Source organism: Salmo trutta, chromosome 32, assembly GCF_901001165.1.
Source record: "Salmo trutta chromosome 32, fSalTru1.1, whole genome shotgun sequence".
NCBI lineage: Eukaryota > Metazoa > Chordata > Actinopteri > Salmoniformes > Salmonidae > Salmo > Salmo trutta.
Window position 1 is genome coordinate 39,268,803 of NC_042988.1, and position 14,204 is coordinate 39,283,006.

The 14,204-nt window shown below is 46.7% G+C and overlaps 1 protein-coding gene across 5 annotated transcripts in view; it reads right to left on the reverse strand.

Moving 5' to 3' along the window:
• The window catches only part of LOC115171883 (brain-specific angiogenesis inhibitor 1-associated protein 2), a 132,194-nt gene that overhangs the window by 94,343 nt on the left and 23,647 nt on the right, over positions 1-14,204 (reverse strand). For 4 of the 5 annotated variants that reach the window (XM_029729073.1, XM_029729075.1, XM_029729072.1 and 1 more), the window contains exon 2: positions 2,119-2,194. The exons of the other annotated variant lie outside the window; for it this stretch is intronic. In XM_029729073.1, coding sequence (XP_029584933.1) covers positions 2,119-2,194 — 76 coding nt within the window. The remainder of the gene's footprint in view (positions 1-2,118; positions 2,195-14,204) is intronic. 5 annotated transcript variants of the gene reach the window in all.

Genomic DNA, 14,204 nt, shown 5'->3' on the forward strand with positions numbered 1-14,204 from the left:
TCCTTCATGGATTATTATCCCACTGCAGAGGGCAGACTCCTTCATGGATTATTATCTCACCAAGTTATCTGGATATATTCAGTGTTGAGGAGACAGTGATAGACTCTTCTGTCAGGTAATGTGTTCTTGTGTCAGTGGTGTGTATTGAGGTGTTGACAGACCCGACCTACAGTACAAAGTGAGAGATATCTGAGCAAGTTAGGTTCAACTACATTCTGTCCTCTGTGTGGTAAGGCCATCTGTACTCGTCTGCTCTCCAAAACTCCTTCACCTCTTTAGTAAAACCAAGGAGTGAGCAAACACACACACTTCCATTGTCTATCAGATCTTTTATAGTGAACTGTCTATCACTCCAGAGGTACACAGTGCTCCATCTCTGCTCTGATTAGGACCCAGCTGTTGATTGTACTGCTGCTTTGCTCTGAAACAACATCCTATTCCCTCCGGTCTAAAGTAGTGCACTATGTAGGGAATAGGATACCATTTGGGAAATACCCTCCCTCCTGAGGCTGTGCCAGGGGCTGCAGACCAGATGATAAGACTGGCTGTGTGACTGCTACGGTGTCAGGATGACAAATATCATCTTTCTTTAAATGAGACGGCACAAAGGAGACTGGGAGCAGGAGGCTGGTGACTGGCTACCTAGACCTGGAGAGGAGAGGGAGAGGAGTGGGAGGAGAGGAGAGAGAGAGAGCAGGAGGCTGGTGACTGGCTACCTAGACCTGGAGAGGAGAGGGAGAGGAGTGGGAGGAGAGGAGAGAGAGAGAGCAGGAGGCTGGTGACTGGCTACCTAGACCTGGAGAGGAGAGGGAGAGGAGTGGGAGGAGAGGAGAGAGCAGGAGGCTGGTGACTGGCTGCCTAGACCTGGAGAGGAGAGGGAGAGGAGTGGGAGGAGAGGAGAGAGCAGGAGGCTGGTGACTGGCTGCCTAGACCTGGAGAGGAGAGGGAGAGGAGTGGGAGGAGAGGAGAGAGCAGGAGGCTGGTGACTGGCTGCCTAGACCTGGAGAGAAGAGGGAGAGGAGTGGGAGGAGAGGAGAGGAGAGAGCAGGAGGCTGGTGACTGGCTACCTAGACCTGGAGAGGAGAGGGAGAGGAGTGGGAGGAGAGGAGAGAGCAGGAGGCTGGTGACTGGCTGCCTAGACCTGGAGAGGAGAGGGAGAGGAGTGGGAGGAGAGGAGAGGAGAGAGCAGGAGGCTGGTGACTGGCTGCCTAGACCTGGAGAGGAGAGGGAGAGGAGTGGGAGGAGAGGAGAGAGCAGGAGGCTGGTGACTGGCCGCCTAGACCTGGAGAGGAGAGGGAGAGGAGTGGGAGGAGAGGAGAGAGCAGGAGGCTGGTGACTGGCTACCTAGACCTGGAGAGGAGAGGGAGAGGAGTGGGAGGAGAGGAGAGAGCAGGAGGCTGGTGACTGGCTGCCTAGACCTGGAGAGGAGAGGGAGAGGAGTGGGAGGAGAGGAGAGAGAGAGAGCAGGAGGCTGGTGACTGGCTACCTAGACCTGGAGAGGAGAGGGAGAGGAGTGGGAGGAGAGGAGAAAGAGAGAGCAGGAGGCTGGTGACTGGCTACCTAGACCTGGAGAGGAGAGGGAGAGGAGTGGGAGGAGAGGAGAGAGCAGGAGGCTGGTGACTGGCTGCCTAGACCTGGAGAGGAGAGGGAGAGGAGTGGGAGGAGAGGAGAGAGCAGGAGGCTGGTGACTGGCTGCCTAGACCTGGAGAGGAGAGGGAGGAGAGGAGAGAGAGAGCAGGAGGCTGGTGACTGGCTGCCTAGACCTGGAGAGAAGAGGGAGAGGAGTGGGAGGAGAGGAGAAAGAGAGAGCAGGAGGCTGGTGACTGGCTGCCTAGACCTGGAGAGGAGAGGGAGAGGAGTGGGAGGAGAGGAGAGAGAGAGAGCAGGAGGCTGGTGACTGGCCGCCTAGACCTGGAGAGGAGAGGGAGAGGAGTGGGAGGAGAGGAGAGAGAGAGCAGGAGGCTGGTGACTGGCTGCCTAGACCTGGAGAGAAGAGGGAGAGGAGTGGGAGGAGAGGAGAAAGAGAGAGCGAGGTGAAGAACAGACGACAAACAGAGGAGAGAGGAGAATAACAGGCCACAGAAACAGATTAGAGGAGAGGAAGATTAGAACACTCACTGGATAGGGCCTTCTCATAGCTCTTCCCCATGGCAACGAAGTTCCGCAAGCAGGGGTTGAACTGTTCCATGATGGACTGAAAGAGAGAGAAGGGAGGGGAGTTTGTTAGAGGAGAAACAGACAATAGCAGTAGAACTGACATACTACTAGAGTGGCCATAAATACACACACACACACACACACACACACACACACACACACACACACACACAATAAACAATCGTAGGTACACAGCACTTCTCAATTTCTAGAATAACCATGTTGAATCAATAGTCCACCTACAGTGCTTTTCAACATGTTCTGTTATCAATGACTGTAGCAGGGGAGGAGAGGAATATGGAGGGAGGGAGGGAGGGGGTGCCATTGATTATGTAGGTGGAATGAGAGAGAGAGACTGCAGAGGACTGAAATAATGCTGTGGTCTTTCTGCATAGTATTACATAGAAAGCACAGTGGAGGCTGCAGAGAGGAGGACAGTTGGAATGGAGTAAATGGGGTGGCATCAAACAAATGCAATACCATTCTACTCATTCAACTCCAGCCATTACAACGAGCCCATCCTCCCCAATTAAGATGCCACCAACCTCCTGTGATGGAAACAGAGGTGTGTGTGGATAAGGAATAACAACGTACACTATATATACAGAATAACATGCCCAGTCTTCTCTCTACAATGACAATGCAACCATTACTATAAACACGGAACAGGCTTGACATCTCCCATCCACACCTCCTCCTTCCTCTTCCTCCCTCTCATCCTCCTTCCAGGGTTTCTTCCAATTAGTCTAGTCCCAGTCTGACAGGTGTGTATAGGCAGCTACTCCAAGCAGTCCCCCTGCTTCCTCAGTCCCTGTCCATACTGCTGGCAGGTCCATAGTACTGTACCTTACTCTGCTGTAGTTATCCAATTATAATACCCTGCAATGGTAACAATGTGTTCTAGGGTGAAAAATCCTTCAGTATCTACACTCCATAATGTGTAAACCACTAGAGTTTGGAAAGTCATTTGTGATTCCCTACATCACTGTGTAGCCTGTTAAACCAAGGTCAGTGCAGTCGCTCTTCAGGTCCACTAACTCCCTCCCTAGACACTGATTGGCTGACACCAGTTCCCTGGGCACTGATTGGCTGACACCAGAGGTTACCTTCCTGGTTCTGCCAACCTTTCTGAACGTTCAGTAAAACAGGGTCTGGCCCTGAGGGGAACGGACTGGAGGAGAGAGACTTAGCGGGACGGAGCAAAACAGTGCACAGGGCCAGGAGTGGTGGCTCAGCGTTATCAGCATATGCAGCAAAAAGACACTCACGCATGCAGACAGGCGCACACACACACACACACACACACACACAGAGAGCATCAGAGTGAGTATCAATCTAACCGATATTATAATGCCTTTTTTCACAAAGTGCTTATACAGAACACATGAAGTAGATGAGATAGGAAGATAACTACTGCTGCTATTGAAACACAGCCCTGCCTGAGAGCACTAGATCTAACAGTATGGCAAACAGCCATCTTCACAGGTAGATGAAGGTTGATGTTTTCAATGCAAAGGAGAGCTAGAGGCAGGCTTAGATGGGTTCCATGCAGAAAACAGAGATGTTAAGGAAAGGGAGTGGGGACCATCTTACAGGTAGATATTTTCCATGTAAGCAGGGAATGATAATTGTTTCAGGTAGACAGAGACATCTAGATGTTACAGTAAGATAAAGGATCCGCCTCACTGGTAGACCAAGGTTGATACTCTATATTGTTATTCCATGCAAGCAGGGAATTATAATGGTGCAGGTAGAACACAGAGATTGAATTATAATGGTGCAGGTAGAACACAGAGATGGAATTATAATGGTGCAGGTAGAACACAGAGATGGAAATATAATGGTGCAGGTAGAACACCAGAGATGGAATTATAATGGTGCAGGTAGAACACCAGAGATGGAATTATAATGGTGCAGGTAGAACACAGAGATGGAATTATAATGGTGCAGGTAGAACACAAGAGATGGAATTATAATGGTGCAGGTAGAACACAGAGATGGAATTATAATGGTGCAGGTAGAACACAGAGATGGAATTATAATGGTGCAGGTAGAACACAGAGATGGAATTATAATGGTGCAGGTAGAACACAGAGATGGAATTATAATACTGCAAGGTGAACACAGAGATTGAATTAAACTGAACAAAAATATAAAACGCAACATGCAACAATTTCAAAATATATATTTTTGAGTTAAAGTTCATATAAAGGATATCAGTAAATTGCAATAACTTCATTAGGCCCTAATCTATGGATTCCACATGACTGAGAATACAGAAATGCATCTCTTGGTCACAGATACCTTTAAAAAAAAGCAGGGGCGTGGATCAGAAAACCAGTCAGTATCTGGTGTGACTACGATTTGCCTTATTCAGCGCGACTCATCTCCTTTGCATAGAGTTGATTGTGGCCTTTGGAATTTTGTCCCACTCCTCTTCAATGACTGTGCAAAGTTGCTTGATATTGGCAGGAACTGAAAGAAAGACACCAACAGAAAGATGCCCAGGGTCCCTGCTCATCTGCGTGAACGTTCCTTAAGCATACTGCAAGGAGACATGAGGACTGCAGATGTGGCCAGGGCAATAAATAGCAATGTCCATACTATGAGACGCCTAAGACAGCGCTACAGGGAGACAGGACGGACAGCTGATCGTCCTCGCAGTGGCAGACCATGTGTAACAACACCTGCACAGGATCGGTATATCCGAACATCACACCTGCCGGACAGGTACAGGATGGCAACAACAACTGCCCGAGTTACACCAGGAACGCACAATCCCTCCTTCAGTGCTCAGACTGTCCGCAATAGGCTGAGAGAGGCTGGACTGAGGGCTTGTAGGCCTGTTGTAAGGCAGGTCCTCACCAGACATCACCGGCAACAATGTCGCGTATGGGCACAAACCCACCGTCGCTGGACCAGACAGAATTGGCAAAAAGTGCTATTCACTGACGAGTCGCGGTTTTGTCTCACCAGGGGTGATGGTCGGATTCGCGTTTATCGTCGAAGGAATGAGCGTTACACAGAGGCCTGTACTCTGGAGCAGGATCGATTTGGAGGTGGAGGGTCCGTCATGGTCTGGGGCGGTGTGTCACAGCATCATCGGACTGAGCTTGTTGTCATTGCAGGCAATCTCAACGCTGTGCGTTACAGGGAAGACATCCTCCTCCCTCATGTGGTACCCTTCCTGCAGGATCATCCTGACATGACCCTCCAGCATGACAATGCCACCAGCCATACTGCTCGTTCTGTGCGTGATTTCCTGCAAGACAGGAATGTCAGTGTTCTGCCATGGCCAGCGAAGAGCCCGGATCTCAATCCCATTGAGCTCGTCTGGGACCTGTTGGATCGGAGGATGAGGGCTAAGGCCATTCCCCCCCGAAATGTCTGGGAACTTGCAGGTGCCTTGGTGGAAGAGTGGGGTAACATCTCACAGCAAGAACTGGCAAATCTGGTGCAGTCCATGAGGAGGAGATGCACTGCAGTACTTAATGCAGCTGGTGGCCACACCAGATACTGACTGTTAGTTTTGATTTTGACCCCACCTTTGTTCAGGGACACATTATTCCATTTCTGTTAGTCACATGTCTGTGGAACTTGTTCAGTTGATGTCTCAGTTGTTGAATCTTATGTTCATACAAATATTTACACATGTTAAGTTTGCTGAAAATAAACGCAGTTGACAGTGAGAGGACATTTCTTTTTTTGTAGAGTTTATAATGACATGAAAATAAGTCATTCCAGTGCGTTGCCACCAGCTGATGATGACCTGGGGAAATCACCTCACAATCACAACTGACATGTAAAACAACGTACTCCTGTCCCTCCAAATGACTGACACACACGTGTAGTGATACACACAGTTCCCCTCTGAGGAAGATAAACCACAACACTCCCCACAGGAGACCTGCTCATGTTGATTCCTCTCTCCCCCTGTCCTCTTTCGGTCTCGGTCCTCTTTCGGTCTCGGTCCTCTTTCGGTCTCGGTCCTCTTTCGGTCTCGGTCCTCTTTCGGTCTTGGTTCTTATGTAAGGCATTGACAGGGGATCTGACACACACACAGCTTTGTAAACAGTGGTAGAGTGTTGTTGACTGGTAGGATGACTACATAAAGCAGAGTCCACTACAGTCCAGCACAGCAGAGTCCACTACAGTCCAGCACAGCAGAGTCCAGTACAGTCCAGCACAGCAGAGTCCAGTACAGTCCAGCACAGCACAGGCCACTACAGTCCAGCACAGCAGAGTCCACTACAGTCCAGATCTCCTTAAAAAACATCCACTAAAGCTTCCTGACATGATTGACAGAGACACAGGTGGCCAACCAACTCCTGACCCCGACACAATACCATAAGTACATAATAACGGGGTTGAGAATGTCAACATGGCTGTGTGACAGCTGGGGGCTTTGAGTGTGTCTGGTGGTCCAGTCAAACTAGACTCTCAGAGTTCAGAACAACAACAGCGGTAGTTTACACTAAGTATCAGCCTACACTGATCTGATGATCTAACATACCACACATATTACATTACTTCCATGTAAGAAACACTTTGAAAAGTCTCCCTCTCTCTCACTCCATTCTCTCTCTCTCCTTGTAGTGTGAGCTAATTGGAAAATGGGGCTGAGGGGCACTGAGAAGGAAGTGTGTGTGTCAGGGTTATTCCTGAGTCTACAGGAGCAGGTCATACTACTCTGTGCTACATCAACAGCTCCAATTCAGTCACATACAGGAAGACAGAGAACACACCACTACAGTAAAGACAGGAAGACAGAACACACCCCACTACAGTAAAGACAGGAAGCCAGAGAACACACCCCACTACAGTAAAGACAGGAAGACAGAGAACACACCACTACAGTAAAGACAGGAAGCCAGAGAACACACCCCACTACAGTAAAGACAGTAAGACAGATGACACACCCCACTACAGTAAAGACAGGAAGACAGACAGGAAGAAGAACACCAGAATAGTGTAAAGGATATCAGGCTACAGTAGGTGTTCTCCTTCATACAAAGACTTGTTGGTACCTCTGGCTCTCCTCCCTCTCCTGGCTGATCTGATTAACAGACTAGCTGTACGGTTATCATTATCTCCATGTCCTCTCCAGTCCCCATACATTCCTCTGATGACATAACAGTTCTGCTGTGGTTACAGTATGACGTCTGTTCATAACACACACACACACACACACACACTATAAATCTGTGGTTTGAGTGCTTCTTGTGAACCAATGAGAGAATGTTAAAAAATAGAAACCAAAAAAAAGAAACATTTTGCTTTTCTTGAGAAATAAAGTCAGGGGGGTACATCGTTTTACATGTCAGTTGTGATTGTGAGGTGATTTCCCCAGGTCATCATCAGCTGGTGGCAATGCACTGGAATCACTTATTTTCATGTGAGAAGACAGGTGTGCAGAGTGGGTGAATACAGGAGGATGGAGTCATTAACTACTGATCACAGAGTGGGTGAATACAGGAGGATGGAGTCATTTACTACTGATCACAGAGTGGGTGAATACAGGAGGATGGAGTCATTAACTACTGATCACAGAGTGGGTGAATACAGGAGGATGGAGTCATTTACTACTGATCACAGAGTGGGTGAATACAGGAGGATGGAGTCATTTACTACTGATCACAGAGTGGGTGAATACAGGAGGATGGAGTCATTAACTACTGATCACAGAGTGGGTGAATACAGGAGGATGGAGTCATTAACTACTGATCACAGAGTGGGTGAATACAGGAGGATGGAGTCATTAACTACTGATCACAGAGTGGGTGAATACAGGAGGATGGAGTCATTAACTACTGATCACAGAGTGGGTGAATACAGGAGGATGGAGTCATTGATGAATGTCCCACAGGTACAAAGAGTCATTTATCTTTCAGACCCTGACCTCATTTTGTCTGGTTCCTTTCCATTGGGAGGTATTTATTTTGTCTGGTTCCTTTCCATTGGGAGGTATTTATTTTGTCTGGTTCCTTTCCATTGGGAGGTATTTATTTTGTCTGGTTCCGTTCCATTGGGAGGTATTTATTTTGACTGGTTCCTTTCCATTGGGAGGTATTTATTTTGACTGGTTCCGTTCCATTGGGAGGTATTTATTTTGACTGGTTCCGTTCCATTGGGAGGTATTTATTTTGACTGGTTCCGTTCCATTGGGAGGTATTTATTTTGTCTGGTTCCGTTCCATTGGGAGGTATTTATTTTGTCTGGTTCCGTTCCATTGGGAGGTATTTATTTTGACTGGTTCCGTTCCATTGGGAGGTATTTATTTTGACTGGTTCCGTTCCATTGGGAGGTATTTATTTTGACTGGTTCCGTTCCATTGGGAGGTATTTATTTTGTCTGGTTCCGTTCCATTGGGAGGTATTTATTTTGTCTGGTTCCGTTCCATTGGGAGGTATTTATTTTGTCTGGGATGGGAGTGGAAATCATTTATCCTCCTTTATTCTACAAAGAAAATAAAAAACCTCTGCTTCTCCCTCCAGCCTCATTCCCCCTTACAGCACTTAAACGTGTGTGTGCGCGCGAGTGTGTTTGTGTGTGTAATCGTCTTTCTTTATTGTTCTCTGAAAAGACAAGGCCTCCCTCCCTGGTTCTCCCTCCAGCCTCCTCTTTCTCACTGAAACATTTTATCTGGCCTGTTCCATTTCCCTCTCATACTTCCTTTGATTGGCTCCTTTAATTTGAGCCCTCTGAGCTGCTATAATGAATTCAACACCCCCAGGGGCTCTCATGTACAGACACACTGAAGGGTAACCTCGGAGAGAGCGAGTGCGAGCGCAAAGGACTATAGAAACTAGCAGCCTGCAGACCTCGATTCAAAACACTTCCAAATCCTTCAAATACTTAACGAGCGTCTGCTCTAGTCTGCCAGATAGGATTTGCGTTTTTGGGACTTTCTATTCTATTGGTTCATTAAGGATCAGCATCCAGGCAAGCTCAATCAAGCAAAGATAAAGTATTTTTAATGATTCAAGGATGTATTTGAAGCCTTGCAGTCTTTACTAAAGGATGGCAGTGGAGGAGGGATAGAGTCCAGTTCTTCATGTTGTTGGCACAAAGAAAACTCATTCTAGAAGCTCAAAAGTCCTAGATTATGAGGATTGTTCCTCTGTTCATAAAGGCTGTGATATCATAGTAGGTTATCTGCATTGTGTCCCGCCACCCACCACCCCGTATTTTACGCTGCTGCTACTCTCTGTTTATCATATATGCATAGTCACTTTAACCATATCTACATGTACATACTACCTCAATCAGCCTGACTAACCGGTGTCTGTATGTAGCCTCGCTACTTTTATAGCCTCACTACTGTATATAGCCTGTCTTTTTACTGTTGTTTTATTTCTTTACTTACCTATTGTTCACCTAACACCTTTTTTGCACTATTGGTTAGAGCCTGTAAGTAAGCATTTCTCTGTAAGGTATTCGGCGCACGTGACGAATAAACTTTGATTTGAGGTCTATTGGTTCTTACTAAAGGATGTCACGGCAGTGGGGGAGGACAGAGAGGTATTTCTTTGACTACTAGCCTTTAGGGGGCTCTAAGATTTTGTTGGGGGGCCACCACTTCACATTAAAACATTTTGACAGCAGAAAGAAAAACACATTTTAAAGTTCATTTCCTGCAATTCTACACATTTTTCCACGGGGCAGAGAGAAATGTTTACAGTTTTAAAGCTAATTTTCAACAATTCTACACATTTTTCCAGAACTGTCATGTTAAATATGATATTTGAGTGAGTGACAAACAATCAATGGAGGATCCCTGGAGGTCAGGGCCACTGGAGGTCAGGGCCACATTTTGAAATTGCACCTGGTGTATTCTACTATTCTAACTCTCGATAGGATGTTGAGACCCTGACTGAGTTCTTCAAAATAAAAAATAGGCCACTTATGTCGCTTGTGCCTGGAGCCGGGCCTATATTAGCAACTGTTCTGTTATTCCTCCTGCCTGTGACATGGTATCGGCCCTGTATTAGTAACTGTTCTGTTATTCCTCCTGCCTGTGACATGGTATCAGCCCTGTATTAGTAAATGCTCTGTTATTCCTCCTGCCTGTGACATGGTATCGGCCCTGTATTAGTAACTGTTCTGTTATTCCTCCTGCCTGTGACATGGTATCAGCCCTGTATTAGTAACTGTTCTGTTATTCCTCCTGCCTGTGACATGGTATCGGTCCTGTATTAGTAACTGTTCTGTTATTCCTCCTGCCTGTGACATGGTATCGGTCCTGTATTAGTAACTGTTCTGTTATTCCTCCTGCCTGTGCCACATTATTCAGTCAGATACTGCTGTTCCATGTCCTGGATGTTTGGGGTGGACAGGCCTGGTTGGTGAGCAGGGAGGCAGAGAGCCAGAAAGGCAGCAGCTCAGTGTTTGGTGTGGACAGGCCTGGCTTGGTGAGCAGGGAGGCAGAGAGCCAGAAAGGCAGCAGCTCAGTGTTTGGTGTGGACAGGCCTGGCTTGGTGAGCAGGGAGGCAGAGAGCCAGAAAGGCAGCAGCTCAGTGTTTGGGGTGGACAGGCCTGGCTTGGTGAGCAGGGAGGCAGAGAGCCAGAAAGGCAGCAGCTCAGTGTTTGGGGTGGACAGGCCTGGCTTGGTGAGCAGGGAGGCAGAGAGCCAGAAAGGCAGCAGCTCAGTGTTTGGTGTGGACAGGCCTGGCATGGTGAGCAGGGAGGCAGAGAGCCAGAAAGGCAGCAGCTCAGTGTATGGGGTGGACAGGCCTGGTCAGCACTGAGAAGGAGGTAGAGAAAGAGAGACAGCAGCTAAAGGCCTGCAGATTCATATCTCCAGCACCAACATCTGCACATTTCTATGTTTTGTAGTAAGAAAGATAAAGGATGACGAGTGTTTCCAATGACATGATCAACCAATTAGTAGACAGTCGGCAATGCCTCTTCATAATTGGTTAAAATTCCGATGCACACCGATGATGTCATTGGAAACACGCGTCTTCCTCGCTATATAGAAACACACATCTTCCTCGCTATATAGAAACACGCGTCTTCCTCGCTATATAGAAACACGCATCTTCCTCGCTATATAGAAACACACGTCTTCCTCGCTATATAGAAACACGCGTCTTCCTCGCTATATAGAAACACGCGTCTTCCTCGCTATATAGAAACACGCATCTTCCTCGCTATATAGAAACACACATCTTCCTCGCTATATAGAAACACACATCTTCCTCGCTATATAGAAACACACGTCTTCCTCACCATATAGAAACACGCATCTTCCTCACTATATAGAAACACGCGTCTTCCTCACTATATAGAAACACACGTCTTCCTCACTATATAGAAACACGCATCTTCCTCACTATATAGAAACACGCATCTTCCTCACTATATAGAAACACGCATCTTCCTCACTATATAGAAACACGCATCTTCCTCCATCTTTCTTACTATATAGAAACACACAATGCTGGAGTGGTGCTGGAGACTATGAAGTAGAAACATTTAGAAATGGGCAGAGAGAGATGGCAGAGAGAGAGAGAGATGGCAGAGAGAGAGAGAGATGGCAGAGAGAGAGAGAGATGGCAGAGAGAGAGAGAGAGATGGCAGAGAGAGAGAGAGAGAGAGAGATGGCAGAGAGAGAGGGAGAACACACTATTTCACTATTTAACCATCAGTACAGAGATGTCTCATGCAGCCATCTGGCTAGACTCCGGCAGGTAGTCTGAGATAGAGTGCTCTCTCTCGCTCTGTTGGTCCCGTAGTCATCTATTAGCTAGAGGCTCAGGTAGTGAGAAGGCAGCCAGGTCAGCCTTTCTCCTGCCATAAACAGCCCTCCTCAACATCCTCCCTCTGTCAGGCTGCAGTACCAACACTCACTACCAGATGATCGTTGGCTGGAGGGGGACCCCGGTGTGATCTCTTGTTTGTTTATGGAGTACTACTAACCCTTCATCACACACACACACACACACACACACACACACACACACACACACACACACACACACACACACACACCCCTCCTCCTGAACAACCACAGTGCTCAGTTAAAAAGCAACAACAAAGCGCTGGTTGGTTTCTATGGCAACAGTGATCTGGACAGTAAGGGCTGCTGCTTATTGGGCTCCAGTTTGTCCCTAATTCACTCTCTCTGAGCTGCTAACTGTTACCAACTGTAGAAATTCAGAAATTAGTCATTTTTGTTCAAAACATCCCTCTCTGGAGAACACAGACTGCGTCCCAAATTACACCCTATTCCCTATGTAGGGTTCTGGTCAAAAGTAGTGCACTAGTGTGCACTTTGGGACGCAGACCTAGTGTGTTCAGAATGTTTTGCAGTTCTTCTGAGCTGTGTTGACGTAGTGAGAATCACACAGAAAGAGCTTCTGTGCTGTGTTGACGTATTGAGAATCACACAGAAAGAGCTTCTGTGCTGTGTTGATGTATTGAGAATCACACAGAAAGAGCTTGTGTGCTGTGTTGATGTATTGAGAATCACACAGAAAGAGCTTGTGTGCTGTGTTGAGCTGTGAATGTCAACGCAGGTCCATTAAGGATTTAATGCCGGTGTTTCTTTGACCCAACACCGATACAGATTACCCAGTAGCCGTAGCAGTCATCAAATCAACACGTGTACACAATCAACCTCAGCTTATTGCATTAGGTTTGGAAAGAGGAATAGGAGCTTTAGGAGTAGAGACAGTACACACACCACATGGCAGAACTCATTTATGCAGTCAGATTGTGACTCAGCACACAGAAATGCCCAAGGTGCAGCAAGTGAGTGGTGTACAGTACCATAGGAGTGAGTGGTGTACAGTACCGTAGGAGTGAGTGGTGTACAGTACCGTAGGAGTGAGAGGTGTACAGTACCGTAGGAGTGAGTGGTGTACAGTACCGTAGGCGTGAGAGGTGTACAGTACCGTAGGAGTGAGTGGTGTACAGTACCGTAGGCGTGAGAGGTGTACAGTACCGTAGGAGTGAGAGGTGTGTGTGTGTGTATTGTACAGTACCGTAGGAGTGAGAGCTGTGTGTGTGTGTGTATTGTACAGTACTGTATGAGTGAGAGGTGTGTGTGTGTATTGTACAGTACTGTATGAGTGAGAGGTGTGTGTGTGTATTGTACAGTACTGTATGAGTGAGAGGTGTGTGTGTGTATTGTACAGTACTGTATGAGTGAGATGTGTGTGTGTGTATTGTACAGTACTGTATGAGTGAGAGGTGTGTGTGTGTATTGTACAGTACTGTATGAGTGAGAGGTATGTGTGTGTATTGTACAGTACTGTATGAGTGAGAGGTGTGTGTGTGTATTGTACAGTACTGTATGAGTGAGAGGTGTGTGTGTGTATTGTACAGTACTGTATGAGTGAGAGGTGTGTGTGTGTATTGTACAGTACTGTATGAGTGAGCAATGACCAACGTCTTCTGAAGAGACCAGTAGCACTCCACTGACTGACTCACTCAACCATTGGCCAGTGGGCTGATGGAGGCACAGAATGGAACTGTTGTGAAATACACTACGGGTCAAAAGTTTTAGAACACCTACTCATTCAAGGGTTTTTCTTTATTTTTACTATTTTCTACATTGTAGAATATTAGTGAAGACATCAAAACTATGAAATAACACATATGGAATCATATAGTAACCAAAAAAAGTGTTTAATCAAAATATATTTTATATTTGAGATTCTTCTAATAGCCACCCTTTGACTTGATGACAGCTTTGCAAACTCTTGGCATTCTCTCAACCAGCTTCATGAGGTAGTCACCTGGAATGCATTTCAATTAAACAGGTGTGCCTTGTTAAAAGTTAAGTTGTGGAATTTCTTTCCTTCTTTTGAGCCATTCAGCTGTGTTGTGACAAGGTAGGGGTGGTATACAACAGATAGCCCTATTTGGTAAAAGACCAAGTCCATATTATGGCAAGAACAGCTCAAATAAGCAAAGAGAAATGACAGTCCATCATTACTTTAGGACATAAAGGTCAGTCAATACGGAAAATGTCAAGAACTTTGAATGTTTCTTCAAGTGCCGTCGCAAAAACCATCAAGCGCTGTGATGCAACTGGCTCT